The sequence below is a fragment of the Polyodon spathula genome, chromosome 19 (genome assembly GCF_017654505.1).
Source record: "Polyodon spathula isolate WHYD16114869_AA chromosome 19, ASM1765450v1, whole genome shotgun sequence".
Classification (NCBI taxonomy): domain Eukaryota; kingdom Metazoa; phylum Chordata; class Actinopteri; order Acipenseriformes; family Polyodontidae; genus Polyodon; species Polyodon spathula.
The window spans coordinates 10,469,933-10,485,578 of NC_054552.1; the positions used below are offsets into that span (position 1 = coordinate 10,469,933).

A 15,646-nucleotide genomic window follows, 5' to 3' on the forward strand; every position below is an offset into this window, starting at 1 on the left:
CCTTCTGCTCTGACAATGTTCCCCAACTCTGAGGATTGGTTTTTCCAGCAGGACAATGCTCCACGCCACACAGCCAGGTCAATCAAGGTGTGGATGGAGGACCACCAGATCAAGACCATGTCATGGCCAGCCCAATCTCCAGACCTGAACCCCATTGAAAACTTTGGGATGTGATCAAGAGGAAGATGTATGGTCACAAGCCATCAAACAAAGCCGAGCTGCTTAAATTTTTGCGCCAGGAGTGGCATAAAGTCACCCAACATCAATGTGAAAGACTGGTGGGGAGCATGCCAAGACGCATGAAAGCTGTGCTTGAAAATCAGGGTTATTCCACCAAATATTGATTTCTGAACTCTTCCTAAGTTAAAGCATTAGTATTGTGTTGTTTAAAAATGAATATGAACTTATTTTCTTTGCATTATTCAAGGTCTGACAACACTGCATCTTTTTTGTTATTTTGACCAGTTGTCATTTTCTGCAAATAAATGCTCTAAATGACAATATTTTTATTTGGAATTTGGGAGAAATGTTGTCAGTAGTTTATAGAATAAAACAAAAATGTTCATTTTACCCAAACACATACCTATAAATAGTAAAACCAGAGAAACTGATAATTTTGCAGTGGTCTCTTAATTTTTTCCAGAGCTGTATATATACGGCAAGTCATTATTATTATTATCTGTCCGTCAATTTTTTTTATTTCTAAAACACAGTACATCTCACTTGAGAGAGCCTGCTTTTAGATTTGTATAATGCTTCAATTTCCACCTTGTGAGAATATGACCTTCTATTCAAGTTTTTATGATAAAATGTATTTATAGCCTAATGGTCTTCAAGTCTTAGTTTAACTCTGAAGGCTTGATCTTCAAACAGTATTCCCAGTCGAGCATGCAGGGGGAGGCACTTAGGAGCTGTGGTCCTGGTTCTTCCTGGGGTTGGACAGCTGTTCGTAGGTAGGCAAGGTGTTGCTGTTGGAGAGGAATTCGGACTGCATGGCTCCGCTTCGCACTGCTGGTCGGGTAGGCTGACTCTGAAGACCAGTGGCCAGGCAGTTAAGCACATCGGCAATGTGGTTCAGCTTCTGGTCCATATGCATGATCTGATGAGAAATAAAATTAACTTAGTGCTCAAGCAGAAAATGACTGTTCGGCCCATCAAGGATCATCCCTTTGCTAGCGCAACACAAGACCCCATGACTGTATCTAAAGCTTTCCAATTGTTTTACACCAGGCAAACTATTCCACACATGTAAAAGCTATGATAGATGGAGGCATCTGTACAAGTTAGAAAACAAGTTTGATAAAGTTGTCTTTCATAGACCTCGATAAGCACTAATTTTGCACTACTTAATGCTACCTTGGCGCCTAACAGTGTTTGTAAAACTAGTCAAAAGTTTTTCAGAATCTGTGAGTATATTAAGACGCCCAGTCCATCTGTTACTACAATTTGCACTTACTGATTTGTGGGCAATAGCACAAACTATTTTGGATCATGTGACATTGTGTTAAGGTTGCAACTTTCAGTCCAAGGGTTTAACAGTGTTTCTTACACGGGCTGGAGGTAATCCAAATGATACTGCCATAGAGAAACGCAACTTTAGAAAAAGCAACGGTACTGTTTCAGACTGAGATGATGTCTGAAGTCAAGACAAAGAGACAGCATTGGAACTAACAAAGCTATACAAAATATAACCAGCAAGGAAACCTGCTAAAAATACTACAACTGTGGAAACAGTGACTTCTCAACATCACACCGTTCCAACTTCACTCATCAGTAAATTCTATGCATAAACTGTTTAAACTTGTCACCAAGGCTTAGATTGTTATCTTCAATTCTAACGCTTTCCTTTAGATGGCCATGGAGTTGAAAAGGGGAAGACCCCTAACATACCAGTATGAGTTCTAAACAACTGCATAACCCCTATAGTGACCTATCAAATGCAGCCAATGTAGGTTTGCCTTGCAACGCCCACAGAAGCTATGTTTTGAGGCTAGGTGATTAACATAAGATGGAAGTGCAGATTTTATTTAACATGTCAATGACATACTTTATATTCATGTACTTAAAAGTTTAAAGCACCGCTGGCCTTTAGGGCCCTAAACATATTTTCTCTCCAAGTACAGCTGGTACACAAGAGTATAAACATTAGCCTGTAACCTTAGAAGTTCAAAGCACCCCAGTGGCCTCAATAAAGCTCTCAAACATGTCTTCTCTTAAAGTACAGATGGCACACCTGCACTCTGCCCCTGTTGATGTAAGAAACACCATAATTGTTCAGGTACTCTCGCTGCAGGCTGTAGACATGTTTTAGCGCTCTATTACCTTTATAACACACACTTTGAGACTAGGACCAATGGGCACATTTGGGAGTTGAGAGGAGACAGACTCAGGACAGAGGGTAGAAGGCACAGTTTCACACAGGGAGTGGTTGGTGGTTGCAAAGCCCTGTTGTGGCTAATGATTCATTGGGATCAAGTATCAATTGCTATAAATGACTTCTTAAAGCTCTATAGTAGCTGAGGAGTTAATACAAATGTTGTTTTTGATATACTAATAATATGTTACAGGAAAAGCAGTTGATCTTTTATAAGACTTTAAATATATAATGCAGTAATACTAAAATACAATTTTACCAGTGTTATATTGAAAGTCTTTTTCAAGTCAACACAGTTTCAGTCAATTTTAACCGAAGACATTGAGAAAGAATTTAGAAGTTTATTTTAGTATTAGTACATATTGTACTGTCACAAAGACGGCCGGAGTGGAGGACGTCAGACCAGAAACAGGAACCAGGAAATAAACAGAAAGAGAGGTGGAGTTGGGTGGAGCTGAGCGAAGCCATTCGCTCAGCATTTGATGAATTAACTGAACAGTAAATAAAATGGCTGTAACAAACAAAAACACAGGACACGGCACATTCACCAAAACAAGAGAGACAAACAAAACGGACTACACTAAACAAAACATGGTAAGCTTCTATTTTACTTATTATTATTACAATTACCTCCGTCTCCAATCCCGTTCTCCACTCACCGAACACACAACCCTGAGTGGGTGAAAACATGCTGCTTTTATGCAGCTGTACCGAGACTCGATTGCTAATCAATCATTCAACTGGAATCGAGGTACAACTGCACGTGAATTAATGAAGTGCAATTCCCCGTGCTCACATATTATTACGTTTTACTTGCACGTGAAGTGCTCTGCAATCCTTGTGCCTAAATACAAATATACATTTTAAACACTCATGTTACACAGACCCGTTTATATCCTGTGTACCAATGACTATACACCAACATTAACACACAACATATAACACAAAATACACACAGGGGCGGGCACTTTGCCACATGTACCCTTGAGTGTTTTATAATTGTGGAAAAATGTAATGCCTGTTCTTAAAGTTGCAGGGGACCTCTTGTAAGGCAGTGTTTAAAGCTGTTTAAGTTTTTTTATTCCTGTACAGTTCAACACTGGTTCGCAATGGGCTTCAGTGCTTGCTTTGTAAAAGTGCGCTCGTCAGCCCCATGGTCATTCAATTGAGACATTCCCATTGAAAAATGTTCTTATCAGCTGCCCACACGGTCGTGGCTGTATCCTGCCTGTCACAATCACCAAGGAGCACGTCTACACTGTTCCTTCAGACATGGCAACAATCTGGACTGGCTTCACAAAGTACTTCCTGAAGTCTGCAGGGCTTTCAAAACCCTAGCCAGCATTGTGTGGGACACATGAGGCTAAAGCATTCCTCAGGAATACTGCTCTTCCTCTTGTCTGACTGCAAGTACCTGCATCAATCATAGCAAAGCATATTGAGATAGCGTGTTCTGATTTGACGTTTTTTTTTTTTTTTTTTTCAGGTTAAAAGCTTTCACATTGCTATATACTTACATAGAACACCAGAATCTTCAGATTCAAATTCTACTTCCATCAATTACACATTTCTTTTTTTCTTTTTTTTTTTAAAATTGACAATACATATATTTTAAAACTATTGTAACAAAAAGAAAGAATGGGCGCTCTGCTGTCTTTACCAATTGCCTTACTTGCTGAACATGATGATTAAAGAAAAGGACCTGCAACCAAGAGGTCCCGGGTTCAAATCCTGGCCCAGCCACTGACTCACTGTGTGACCCTGAGCAAGTCACTTAACCTCCTTGTGCTCCGTCTTTTGGGTGAGACGTTGTTGTAAGTGACTTCGCAGCTGATGCATAGTTCACACACCCTAGTCTCTGTAAGTAGCCTTGGATAAAGGCGTCTGCTAAATAAATTAATAACAATAATAATAATAATAATAATAATAATAATAATAATAATAATAATAATAATAATAATAAGCAGACAGCCATACTCGATCACAGGTGACACTGTACTGTTTAGCTATGTCTGAATAGTTTCCTAAATCCTGAAAATATGAAGGCTGTATCTCAAAAAGTTGAGACGTGGGAAGCAAGGGATGTTTAATCATAACCTTTAAATGTAGTACTTTTCATGTAAAAAATAATCTTAAAATGGAAAAGCAAGTCTATGTAGCACCGTTAACCATGAACAATGAATCGCCTTGTCTGAAAGAGTTACTGCATAAATTGTATCTGCAAAAAGAGATGCTACTTTTTTATGTAATGTCCTACAGAGAGTACACACATTTTCATAAAGTACCTGGCTTAAGGCCACTTCAGTCAAAGTGTGTGTGTGTGTGGGGGGCATGAATCAGGTGATCCAAGCAGGTTCAGTAATCTTGCAAGGCTCTTATCTATGTCACAAGGTAGAAATGTAACCGATTAACAAATGTGTTTTTTTCAAAGGACCAAATGAGGAGGCGATCCTGTTTAGAAATATTAAAAGAAACGTAAATTCACTTATGTTCAGAAACTTAACCACAGTGTTTGTCTTTGAATTTACCAAGTATGCTTTAGGATTTATTATATTTTTCATTTAAAGGAACATGTTCATTGACAGTCAAGTAGATATTAAATCAAATTAGCAATTTTACCCCAAAATAAATGTGTTTACTCTACTTTATCCCAAAGCAAAACAAGTTGACATGTTAACATTTAACATCATGATGATAAAACATTAAAACCTTGCTTTCTACCACTTTTAAGAAAATGTTAATTTTTGTTGTCCTTTGCTCCTATTGACTGCAAAGTAAAGGCACCTTCAATATTCTCTCTAAAGATTACCAACTGTATTTTTTTTTTTTTTAAACAAACCTTTCTAATTTGATGGAAAAAAAGACTGAAACACTACATTAACATAACAGAAAACTAAAATAATAGCAGGAGAAAAAGGTTAAACATTTCAATAAATTTGAAATATTATAAGAAATAATATCTACAGTACCCTCTGGAGTAAGGCCACCTCCATATTAAGGCTGGTCTTAATGAGATTTCACTGTATATTATTATTATTATTATTATTATTATTATTATTATTGACCTCTCACCTATCCCTGTTTAGCTTCATCTCACAGCATACACTGATAAGAGATGCTGACTGACAGACAAGATCAGCAAATGCAGAAGAACAATCTGAACAATACTGCATACAAAAGCCCTGTTTCAAATAGACCAACAAGGTCAGTGTGCAGCAAATTTGAACATGCTCCTAACCTGAAATTAATGATTTGCCTCTGATCTTTGCACGAGGTTATCATTTTGAACTACTTCGGAAACTAGTTATAGTGGTGAGTGACCATAATTGTAAGTAGATTCAAATGTCATTGGAATTGTTTGCATTCCTCTCGTATGTTATGCTGTTTGCAATCGATCTGAGTGGGTTTGGGTTCTTTTGCTCCAGTATTGAGCAGTATCATTGTTCTGTAATTCTGCCTTTACCTAGTTATCAGTTGCTTTGAGCTTGTTTGGAGAAGCCTAAAAGCTGGGACTAAATGCTCTTGCTTATTCCATTCAAATAATGTGCAATTGTGACTTATTTACACTGAGAGAGTGGGTGGGCTTGACAAAGTTAAATAGTCACAGTCCTGACACTTTGGATGCTCCAGTCAAAGGCTGATTTCAAAGTTCGAAAGGCAGGTAATTCAGAATTGGAGAAACAGAACCCACAACCACTCAACATGACATAAAAACACCAAAACTAAGGGAAAAATGAACCATTCTATTTTTAGATTTTTACCTAATTGCCTTTATGCTACACCACATTTAAAAGTGATAAATCTCTTTGAAAACTGTCCAAAAACTTGTTTTCTCAATGGACCACACAATTGTTTTAAAATCTGTTCTTGGTATGTCCTCCCTTGCCCAGTTTGTGATTAAATAGTCCAATCATACCCTGTTGAACCTCAACTAGATATCTTTGTAACAGTTCAATCACATTCAACTGTTAGATGATTTTGTAAGGTCAGTAACCATCAGCAAATTACCAAAAAGTCCCTGTCTTATACCAAGTTGCACAAGGACTCTCCATTCCACGTACTATAAACATTACCCGACTTGTTTTAATTACTGAGGAGGAGTAAACAGAAAAGGCAGTTTGAGATGCATGCAGAACACGTCTCTGAACTAACGGAAGTCTGAACCCACACACTTAAGGACAGGATGTTGAAAGTACACCAGGTACTGTAATTCATGCCCACAGCCTTGTATCTCTGATGATCAAAAATGGTAAGTACACAGTGTTGTGAAAATGTGATACAAAAAAAGACAGGAAGTCTCAATAAGTATTTGGCTCAGTATTTTGGCATCAGGCCATTGCAATAGTAGCATAGTTCTGTTTTACAGTTAATTACACAAACAGACACACACACACTTCAACAGACTAAACCGTATCTAAACCAAACAGCTATCTTGTTTAATATCAGTTTACCCAACATGAAGGTCTGTAATTACATAACCCTAACACAGTACAAAGCAAGAACAATCTCAGGTCTACAAGTACTGAGGCTTTAATAGGACCCATCTACCCGATTGGGTTTGGCATCACCCTGAATTAGACATGCAAATTGGGTTGATTATGTGATGTGATCCCTGCAACACTTTACATATGTGGGAGCAGCACAGCATTTAAAAAGAGGCATGATAGTGGGTGCACATGTGCAGGTGCCACTGTGGCAAAGACCATCGTGTTACTAGGCTGCTCCAAAACATCGCCATTAGAACTCTTCAGCAAGGAAATAATGGTCACAAAGAGAGAGATGTGGCCAAAACAGGGGAGAACAGAGTGGAAAGATATTTACAGAGGCTTATCAGATCTGAAATATTAATGACTAAATAAATGAGCATCCTCCCAGCACCATATTGAGTTTATGCTATGTTGTGATCAGGGCAAGTGGTGGCCCAACCCAATACCAGGTGCAAGTCCTAATGATGTCAGGCAGTTTATACTATGTGTATATATCCAAATACAGCTATATACCTACAGTCAAAATGGGTACTGTTATGCACTGATCACAGCCCTCACCATACACCATAACTGCCTTCTCCAGGTATAATCTGATAAACTATACATTTTCACCAATAGATTAATTAAGTCTGCGATAATAAAGACCTTCTGTATGTGTAAGCAATGCACATCTCAACACTTCAGACCTATATAGAGGTCTAGGAAAGAAAACTCCACTTAACTACAGGTGGCTATTACAATATTGGAAAAATAATGACACTGAAAAACAACAGATCTAAAATAAACTTAGTAGACAGCATTTCAACAAGATTGAATGGCCAATGCAATCCAAGAAGAAACAAATATTTCCAACAATGTCTTGCACGGCACATTTTCTGCAAAGAATGAAAAAATACATTCTGAAAAAGATGCAAAATGTTGATGATGAATATCTGGATGATATCGTGGTTCTACTTCATTGATTCTACTGTCATCTCCAAATTAACAGCCTATATTAATACCCCAGACGTATCCCCAGGTTTCAGCCATATAGCCCTTCTGTGAAACTCTGTTATAATTTGGAGCCCAGCACATGACACAATCTCTTGCTGAGCTCAAAGTCAACAGTAAATACAGGTTCAAAACTAACGACTTCTGCTACTTTCCTTTAGGTCAGTGCCCTGATGTACAAGCAGTCACTTCCCTGCCCTTTGATTGCCAGCTTGTTTTAACAAGAGTCCGATTGTACGAATTTAAAAATAGGAGGCATAACAAATACTAATTAATGGCCAATAAAAAGAAAGACCATACACAGATTGGTTTAGGGCTGAGCTGTTTGAATTTCAAAGAAGCTATATTGAGTAGCAAAGATAGCAATAGATACCGTGACTTTTGGGTTACCCTGAAACATTGGAAAAGCAAGCAGATCATTTTTTTCATCAATAGGAAACAAACACAATGGCAATTAAATTGTAACAGTATGCAAAGTAAACTCCCAAAATGGAAATAATAAGCTCTTAGAAAAACTTTTTTCTTTACAGGGACTGACATTTTAGAATAACATTTTTTTACTCTATGGCGGCATTCACACTGGGTCCGTAACAAACCGTTCGTTTCGCTTGAAACAACGTATCAATGTGCTTGCTGTTCATACTTATCTGTGTGCAAAGGAACCAAGTTCGTTTGGATGTGAACTAAACTTTGTTTTTTTGGTCCTTTTCCTTTTTTTCATGACCAAGTCCGTTTGTGTTCACAATGCAGTTTTCAAGTGAACTCGGTTTGTTTATATGGTGTGTGAAACGAATGTTTACAATGTCCTACAAGGCATATTGAAAGATGGCACTATTGATGGATTGCTCCGGTTTTTAATATAGCATGTTTTAGATTCTTTCACATTGCTATGGAAGCACTGGGGGAGGCACTTCTCTAATTTAATTAATGCATTTCTTGAATGTGTACAGTAGGAGAATATTGCAGTTTATGTATTTATGCATGGTTCTCCTACAGTCGACATTAAACAAAGTAAATTAAGAAAAGACTAAATATATTTGACTATTTTTGTGAGTTCGGCTTGGATTTTGGTGTCTGACCAAATTTCTGTCAGAGCTTCAGTTTCTCCCACTGTCCAGATTTCCACAATGAAAAGGCAGAGTTTATGAGTACGAGTCAGTATATGAACTCAACTACATGCAAAATGTTTACTTCTGAGCCAGGTATAGTTTGTTTCCTGTGTGCAAAAGTTGTTCACACAGTTGTTCTTTAGGTGGACTCGGTACGGTTCGTTTCCCACGCGGACTTTGCTGGAACTTTGTGGGAAATGCTGTTGGTGTTTTCCCATTAAAATAAGGACTTACTGTATTTAGTTAAATAGAATGATAATAGGAAAAATATCACCACAGAACAAGCAAGATATGTAAATATAAACTGTCTTTACAGGTGTCCGATCCCCCAAATACAGTAAATATAATACAGCCTGCTTGCAAAATGCTCATCAAGACAAGCAGAACAGCACTAACTGCAATCAGAAAAACAGTCCACAGTATTTAATCAGATTAACATTGATGCACTTCAGTTTATTTCCACCATGTTTAACTGGGATAACTACTATGTACAACTAATTTAACTAGAGCGAAATTATTTAAAAATCCTATTATATTTAAACACAGCACATAATTAAACATGTTACAAACTTTACATGATCCCATAGTTATCAAAACCAATTTGTGTTTGTTGTTTAAAAACAAAAGACCACATGTTTTTAATAGTGCTGGGGGCTAAACTGAACTACTTAAACCCATTGACCCTCTGTTATGGTGAGGTGGAAATAAGGATTTAGACAATTGATGTGAGATTTAATTTTGATGGTATTGATAAAATACAGGAATTCCATGTGTAAGTGAATCATTTTTTATTTGTCGAATGACAAGTTTCTCAACCACATACTACTTTTTTTTTTGGGATGGCTTAAGAAACATTCTGGATTGAAGTTCTTTGTCTTTCTACAAAGAGCAGTGGTAGCACAGGCTAACTGGAGGGAGCAGTTCAGTCTATGCCTGTCTAATGCTTAGATAGACTAATAGTTCCTCTATTAGGTAACAGTCCTTAGTGTGGCACTTTTAGGGTTTAGTTTCAAGTTAAGAAAATTATTGGAAACAAGGACGTCAATAAAATGCAACCCTCTTCCACAACCAAATTCAAAACAGAACAAATAATACGACAAGAAAGATGAGACCCATGATGCATATCAACAGTATGTAGAGAAAACAATAGAGGAAGAAAATTGTATAAATGGTATTGAAGACCTGGGCGTCATTAAGTAAGCAAATTAGGTGTTAATATCACTGTAAAGTACATTAAAATGACTGATTTGCACTATGTGAACTTCTTGTGATGCCAAGATGCATATAAAATGTGTGACATACAGAAGGACAGCTAAACAGACAGACACATAGCCACATAGCCCCACAATCTAGGAGGCAGTGTGGTTCAATGATTGAAGTCCAGGGCTTGTAACCAGAAGGGCACTGGTTCAAATCCCACCTCTGCCACTCACTATGTGACACTGAGCAAGTCACTTAACCTCCTTATCCTTGTGATATAGAAAAAGTTAAGTCTGACACATGTATGTACAACATATAGGCCTAACTTTGAAAACTGACATAACATTTCTTACAAACCAAAAGTACTGGAATAAAAAATTTAGCTTTCTAACCCTTTCATGCATGACAACCTGATATGGTTGATATATTTAAAAAAAAAAAAAATTCTCTAGTCTTTGTATGGGGCCATATAGAAGACACAAATGCATGATAGCCTCATATGGGGATGCCATTTGTTCTCCCCATATTAAACAAAGGAAAAGATTTAAAAACACTTTCATTGAAAAATATATTTGTGTCCAATTTTCAATATTTCATGCATGAAAGGGCTAAATGCATTCCTGTGACTTAAATTATGAAATATCATCAGAACTTAGTTACAAATGTTATAACAACATATTATAAGTACTTACATTCTATCTGGGGTTTCAGAGTGATTAGAAAGAGTTATGCACAAAGCGTGGCCTTTAGGAAAGGAAGTTCAAATAAAGCGTTACCTGAATACAAAAACAGTTACACAAGGAACCTCCACTGAGGAGGCCAAAGGCATGGACCAGCAAGGTAAGCAGTGATACTGGCGACATCAAGCAAGGAAACACAACAGCAACTGATCAAAGCTTAATGCCTCCACCACAATTAACACTAAATAGAATCACGTGAACACCTTCAATCAGGGCTCTTTGTACCAAGACAAAAGATCCCGACATCAAAGCCGGCCCCCTGTCCTGTCATACGCAGCAGTGGCCGTGGTGGAAAACCAAAAGAGAACCACTCCCTCACAGCCATCAGGGAGACCACTGCACAGCACTCTGGGAAATGAACAGAGACACCAGAAGAGAGGGGCTTCTGTGACAGTGGTTCAGGAGAAGGATGTGTACTTATTAAAAAACAAACAGAAGAGCTGCTGTTTCAGTATCATTGTGTAAAATCGCATTAAACAGTAAACAAGATTAGTGTTACAAGTCTTTTTATTTTCTGTTTGGCTACCCCTTTCATTGCTGCTTTATTTGTATTTATTACTCTGTTATTTGGTGGTTGCATTATTATTTGTATTAAATGTACTAATATTAAAAATCACTTTCAGATTAGAAGCCTCTCCCAATGTCTTCAATGAGTTTTTTTTTTTTTTTTTTTTATAGCTTGAAGGACAAGGGTCTGTAAGATGTGAATTTAGGAGAAGTAAGAGTTAGTGTGGTTAGCTAACGTGTTAACTTATTTTTAGCATGGAGGTGTAAACACAGACAGTATGGTCACCACATTGTCACATTTTCATAAAATATATATTTCTGCCCTGGAATGTATTTTAATTGTAATTCTTTTTTGCACACTTTGTAGTAAAATACGTATATGCATACTCAACATTTTATTTAAAAAAACAGTCCCATCTAGTATCTTGACACGTGACCTTTTTTTTTTTTTTTTAATGTTATGTTTTGTTTTCTCTGGCAACACAGAGAGAGCCGACTGTTTTTGTCAGTAAAATGACACAAGTGTAACCCCACTCTCCCTGCACACATTTACAGCCAAGCTCCAGCTCAAATGTTTACTCTAGCCTAAAGAATCCCCAGAGTGCCGTTTTTTATCACCGACTGTCAGAGAAGCACTAGAGTGGCCTCATAAATCAGCGTGTAAACTCATTACATCAGCATGCTGCGGCCAGGACTTTTTTTTACAAAAAAAAAAAAAAAAAAAAAAAAAAAAAAAAACCACACACACACGCTCGACGAGGACTCCAGACAATGTTATTTACCAATCAGCCACTGTTGTGTTGTTGTGTTGAGCACCTTGTTAGAGAGCTCTAGTGGGCCAGATTCTGGGGAGACGTTTACTCCAGTTGTGGCTGTCGACACGTAAACCACATTTTATTTAGAAAGTGGTGCCGGGGCAGGTACCCTACAAGGTGATAGGTGCCTGAAGGTGGTAAAAAGGCCCATTCTGATGACCGTTGACACTATTTTTGTGCGGGATAACCCATACAAATAACTAGCGTTTAAAAACATGTTTCAAGGACAACAGATAATTCATTAATTTAAGAGGTTGTGCCACTCGTGTCATTTGCCCACTTAAGCTAAAATAACCCTTGAGTTTGAAAGTGAAAATATGATGGTCTTATCCATAACTAGAAACATTCACAAGTGGTGAATTTAGAGATAAAATAAACTGTTTGTTATTGAATTTTACAAAGTTCTTTTTAGTATTTCTAAATAAACACTTTTTTTTTCTTTCTAAAGACAGATTTATACAACAGTACTACTGCAGCAATACAACCTCTCTGGAAAACATGAGCAGATATATCTTCCTGTTAATGAGCACTTACAAAGGTGAGAAGTGAAAGTCTGTTAAGCTCATTGTAAAAAGTGTGTGTGTGTGGAGGGTGTAAACTGATCTCACATTACCACACTGTTTTTTCACTCACTTTTTTTTTTATTTATAGTAGTCGCTACAACAGATGCATGAGAACAAAGTAGCAGAGATGGTCAGGGTATCATTTCTGCAGCAGTTTCACAATGCTCAATCCTGTGAGTAGCTTTTTCATTTCTTTCTTTCATGTATTTCTTAAAAAACTAAGGGACTTGATTCTGGCAGGCACCAACTCTTCTTCCCCTTGCACCTCAATCCTGTCCTGAACACCCCCTGTTTGACATTAGCCCTGGACTTCTATCAAGAAGAGACTAATTGTGCAGAATTCTCAAACAGTTTTCAAACGTCCACTGACTACCACTGCTATGAGGTCTGTTACAAAACAAAACAAAACAAAAAAATAGCCGAAATATTGTACACACGGGACTGGATTTGAGGAGATTACATGGGCCATTGTAGCTGCAGAGATATTGCATATTGTCTTTCTTTGTATCGTACTAGGAAGATACCATCTATGCATACTTTATAGGGATGGAAGTGATCATTATAAAACAGTTACACGCTTACTACTGGGTGAAAATCCACTCAGCCCAGTAGGACATGCAAACTACCTGGGTTCAGGATATCATAGTACAGGGGCGGCTGGTTAAAAGTGTTCGCTTACTCGCCAACCTCCAGTCTCTTATTAAAGAACTGCACTTCCCTCCTTCTCGGTGCATTTAATTCCCCCCTCTCACGTGACACTGGCACATCAACAATGCCGTTCATCCCATCCGTTTAATAGGCTGAAGCCAGGCTGTGCTCGCTGAGTAATGCGAGCACCCAAATCCACCGTGCACATGCACAGTAGCAGCCAGCCGTCAGCCAGGACTGGCTGTGATTGGCTTAAAAATGGCTGGATGGAGCGCTGCTGGTTAGCGAACACGGTGATTAGATGATCAGTGCGCATGTGCCAAGACAACAAAGACTATAAAAATGAGCAGCATGACTTAGTCTCTTCTCAGTCTGGCATGGTGTGTTATTTTACATTAAGACAGAAAGCATTTAAACTGTTTAAATATTAACTTTAATGTTATTTGTCTTATTTGAAAAACTTCAGCAGTGCTTTTACGTAAGCTTTGTAATATCTTGCCGTGTCTGGCAATTTTTTCTTAGCTTTTATTTGTGTTAATTTACTGACCACTACTGCCTCTTTGGGGTAATTTGTTATTAAATATACCGTACAGTATATTTGTATTATTTTAATATTATTTTTATATATACAGTACCTATAGAAAGTTTACACCCCTTTGAGCTTTTTTCACATTTTGTTGTGTCAGTGCCTCAGAGTTTAATGAGGAATTCTTTCCACTTATCTACACACCATACTCTACCCTGTTAAGAGGAAAAAAGTTTTTATTGAGAAAAAAAATTATATATTAAAAATACAAAACTGAAAGCTCATAATTGGATAAGTCTCCAATCCCCTGAGTTAATACTTGGTGGAAGCACCTTTGGCAGAAATTACAGCTTTGAGTCTTTGGGTTAGGTCTCTACCAACTTTGCACACCTAGATTTGGCAATATTTGACCATTCTTTACAAAACTGTTAAAGCTCTGTCAAGTTCCTTGGGGAGTGTTGATGGACAGCAATCTTCAAGTTATGCCACAAATTTTTGATTGGATTTAGGTCGGGGCTCTGACAGGATCAGTCAAGGACATTTACCTTTTTGTTCCTTAGCCACTCCTGTATAGCTTTGGCTGTGTGCTTTGGGCCGTTGTCATGCTGAAAGGTGAACTTCCGTCCCAGTTTCAGCTTTCTTGCAGAGGGCAGCAGGTTTTCCTTATGGACTTCTCTGTACTTAGCTCCATTCATTTTCCCTTCTATCCTGACAAGTGCCCCAGTCCCTGCTGATGAGAAACATCCCTATAACATGATGCTGCCACCACCATGCTTCACAGTAGGGATGGTGTTCTTTGGGTGATGCGCTGTGTTGGGTTTCTGCCAAACATAACGCTTTGCATTTAGGCCAAAAAGTTCCATTTTAGTTTCGTTAGACTACAACAATTTTTGCCACATGGCTACAGTATCACCTGAGTTTTTTTGCATACTTCAAACGGGATTAAAAGTGGGCTTTCTTGAGTAATGGCTTCCTTCTTGCCACCTAACTATACAGGCCAGATTTGTGGAGTGCTTGGGATATTGTTGTCATTTGCACACTTTGACCAGTCTTGGCCATAAAAGCCTGTAGCTCTTGCAAAGTTGCCATTGGTCTCTTGGTAGCCTGTCTGATCAGTCTCCTTCTTGCTCGGTCATCCAGTTTGGAGGGAAGGCCTGATCTAGGCAGGGTTTTGGTGGTGCCACATACCTTCCACCTCTTAATAATTGTCTTGACTGTGCTCCAAGGAACATTCAAGGCCTTTGATATTTTTTTATACCCATCCCCTAATCTGTGCCTTTCAACAACTTTGTCCCGGAGTTCTCTCGAAAGCATCTTGGTGCTCATGGTTGAGTCTTTGCTTTGAAATGCACTACCCAGCAGAGGGAACCTACAGGAACTGCTGAATTTATCCTGCAATCATGTGAATCACTACAATTTAACACAGGTGGAGGCCACTTAACTTGGTGTGTGATTTTGAAGGCGATTGGTTACACCTGAGCTAATGTAGGATTGCTATTACAATGGGGGTGGACACTTATCCAACCAAGCTAGTTCAGCTTTTATTTTTAATTAGTTTTCTACAAATTTCTAGAATATTTTTTCACTTGGAAGTTGTGGGGTAGAATGTGCAGATATATGAAAAAAAAAAAAAAATTAATACATACATGTGTGTGTGTGTGTGTGTATATATATATATATATATATA

The 15,646-nt window shown here is 38.0% G+C and overlaps 1 protein-coding gene across 4 annotated transcripts in view; it reads right to left on the reverse strand.

Moving 5' to 3' along the window:
- Positions 1-637: 637 nt before the first annotated feature.
- LOC121294959 (potassium voltage-gated channel subfamily KQT member 1-like) overlaps positions 638-15,646 on the reverse strand; it is a 338,253-nt gene continuing 323,244 nt past the window's right edge. For all 4 annotated transcript variants that reach the window (XM_041219215.1, XM_041219214.1, XM_041219213.1 and 1 more), the window contains one exon: positions 638-1,099. In XM_041219215.1, the coding sequence (XP_041075149.1) occupies positions 905-1,099 (195 nt within the window). In that variant the 3' untranslated portion in view covers positions 638-904. The remainder of the gene's footprint in view (positions 1,100-15,646) is intronic.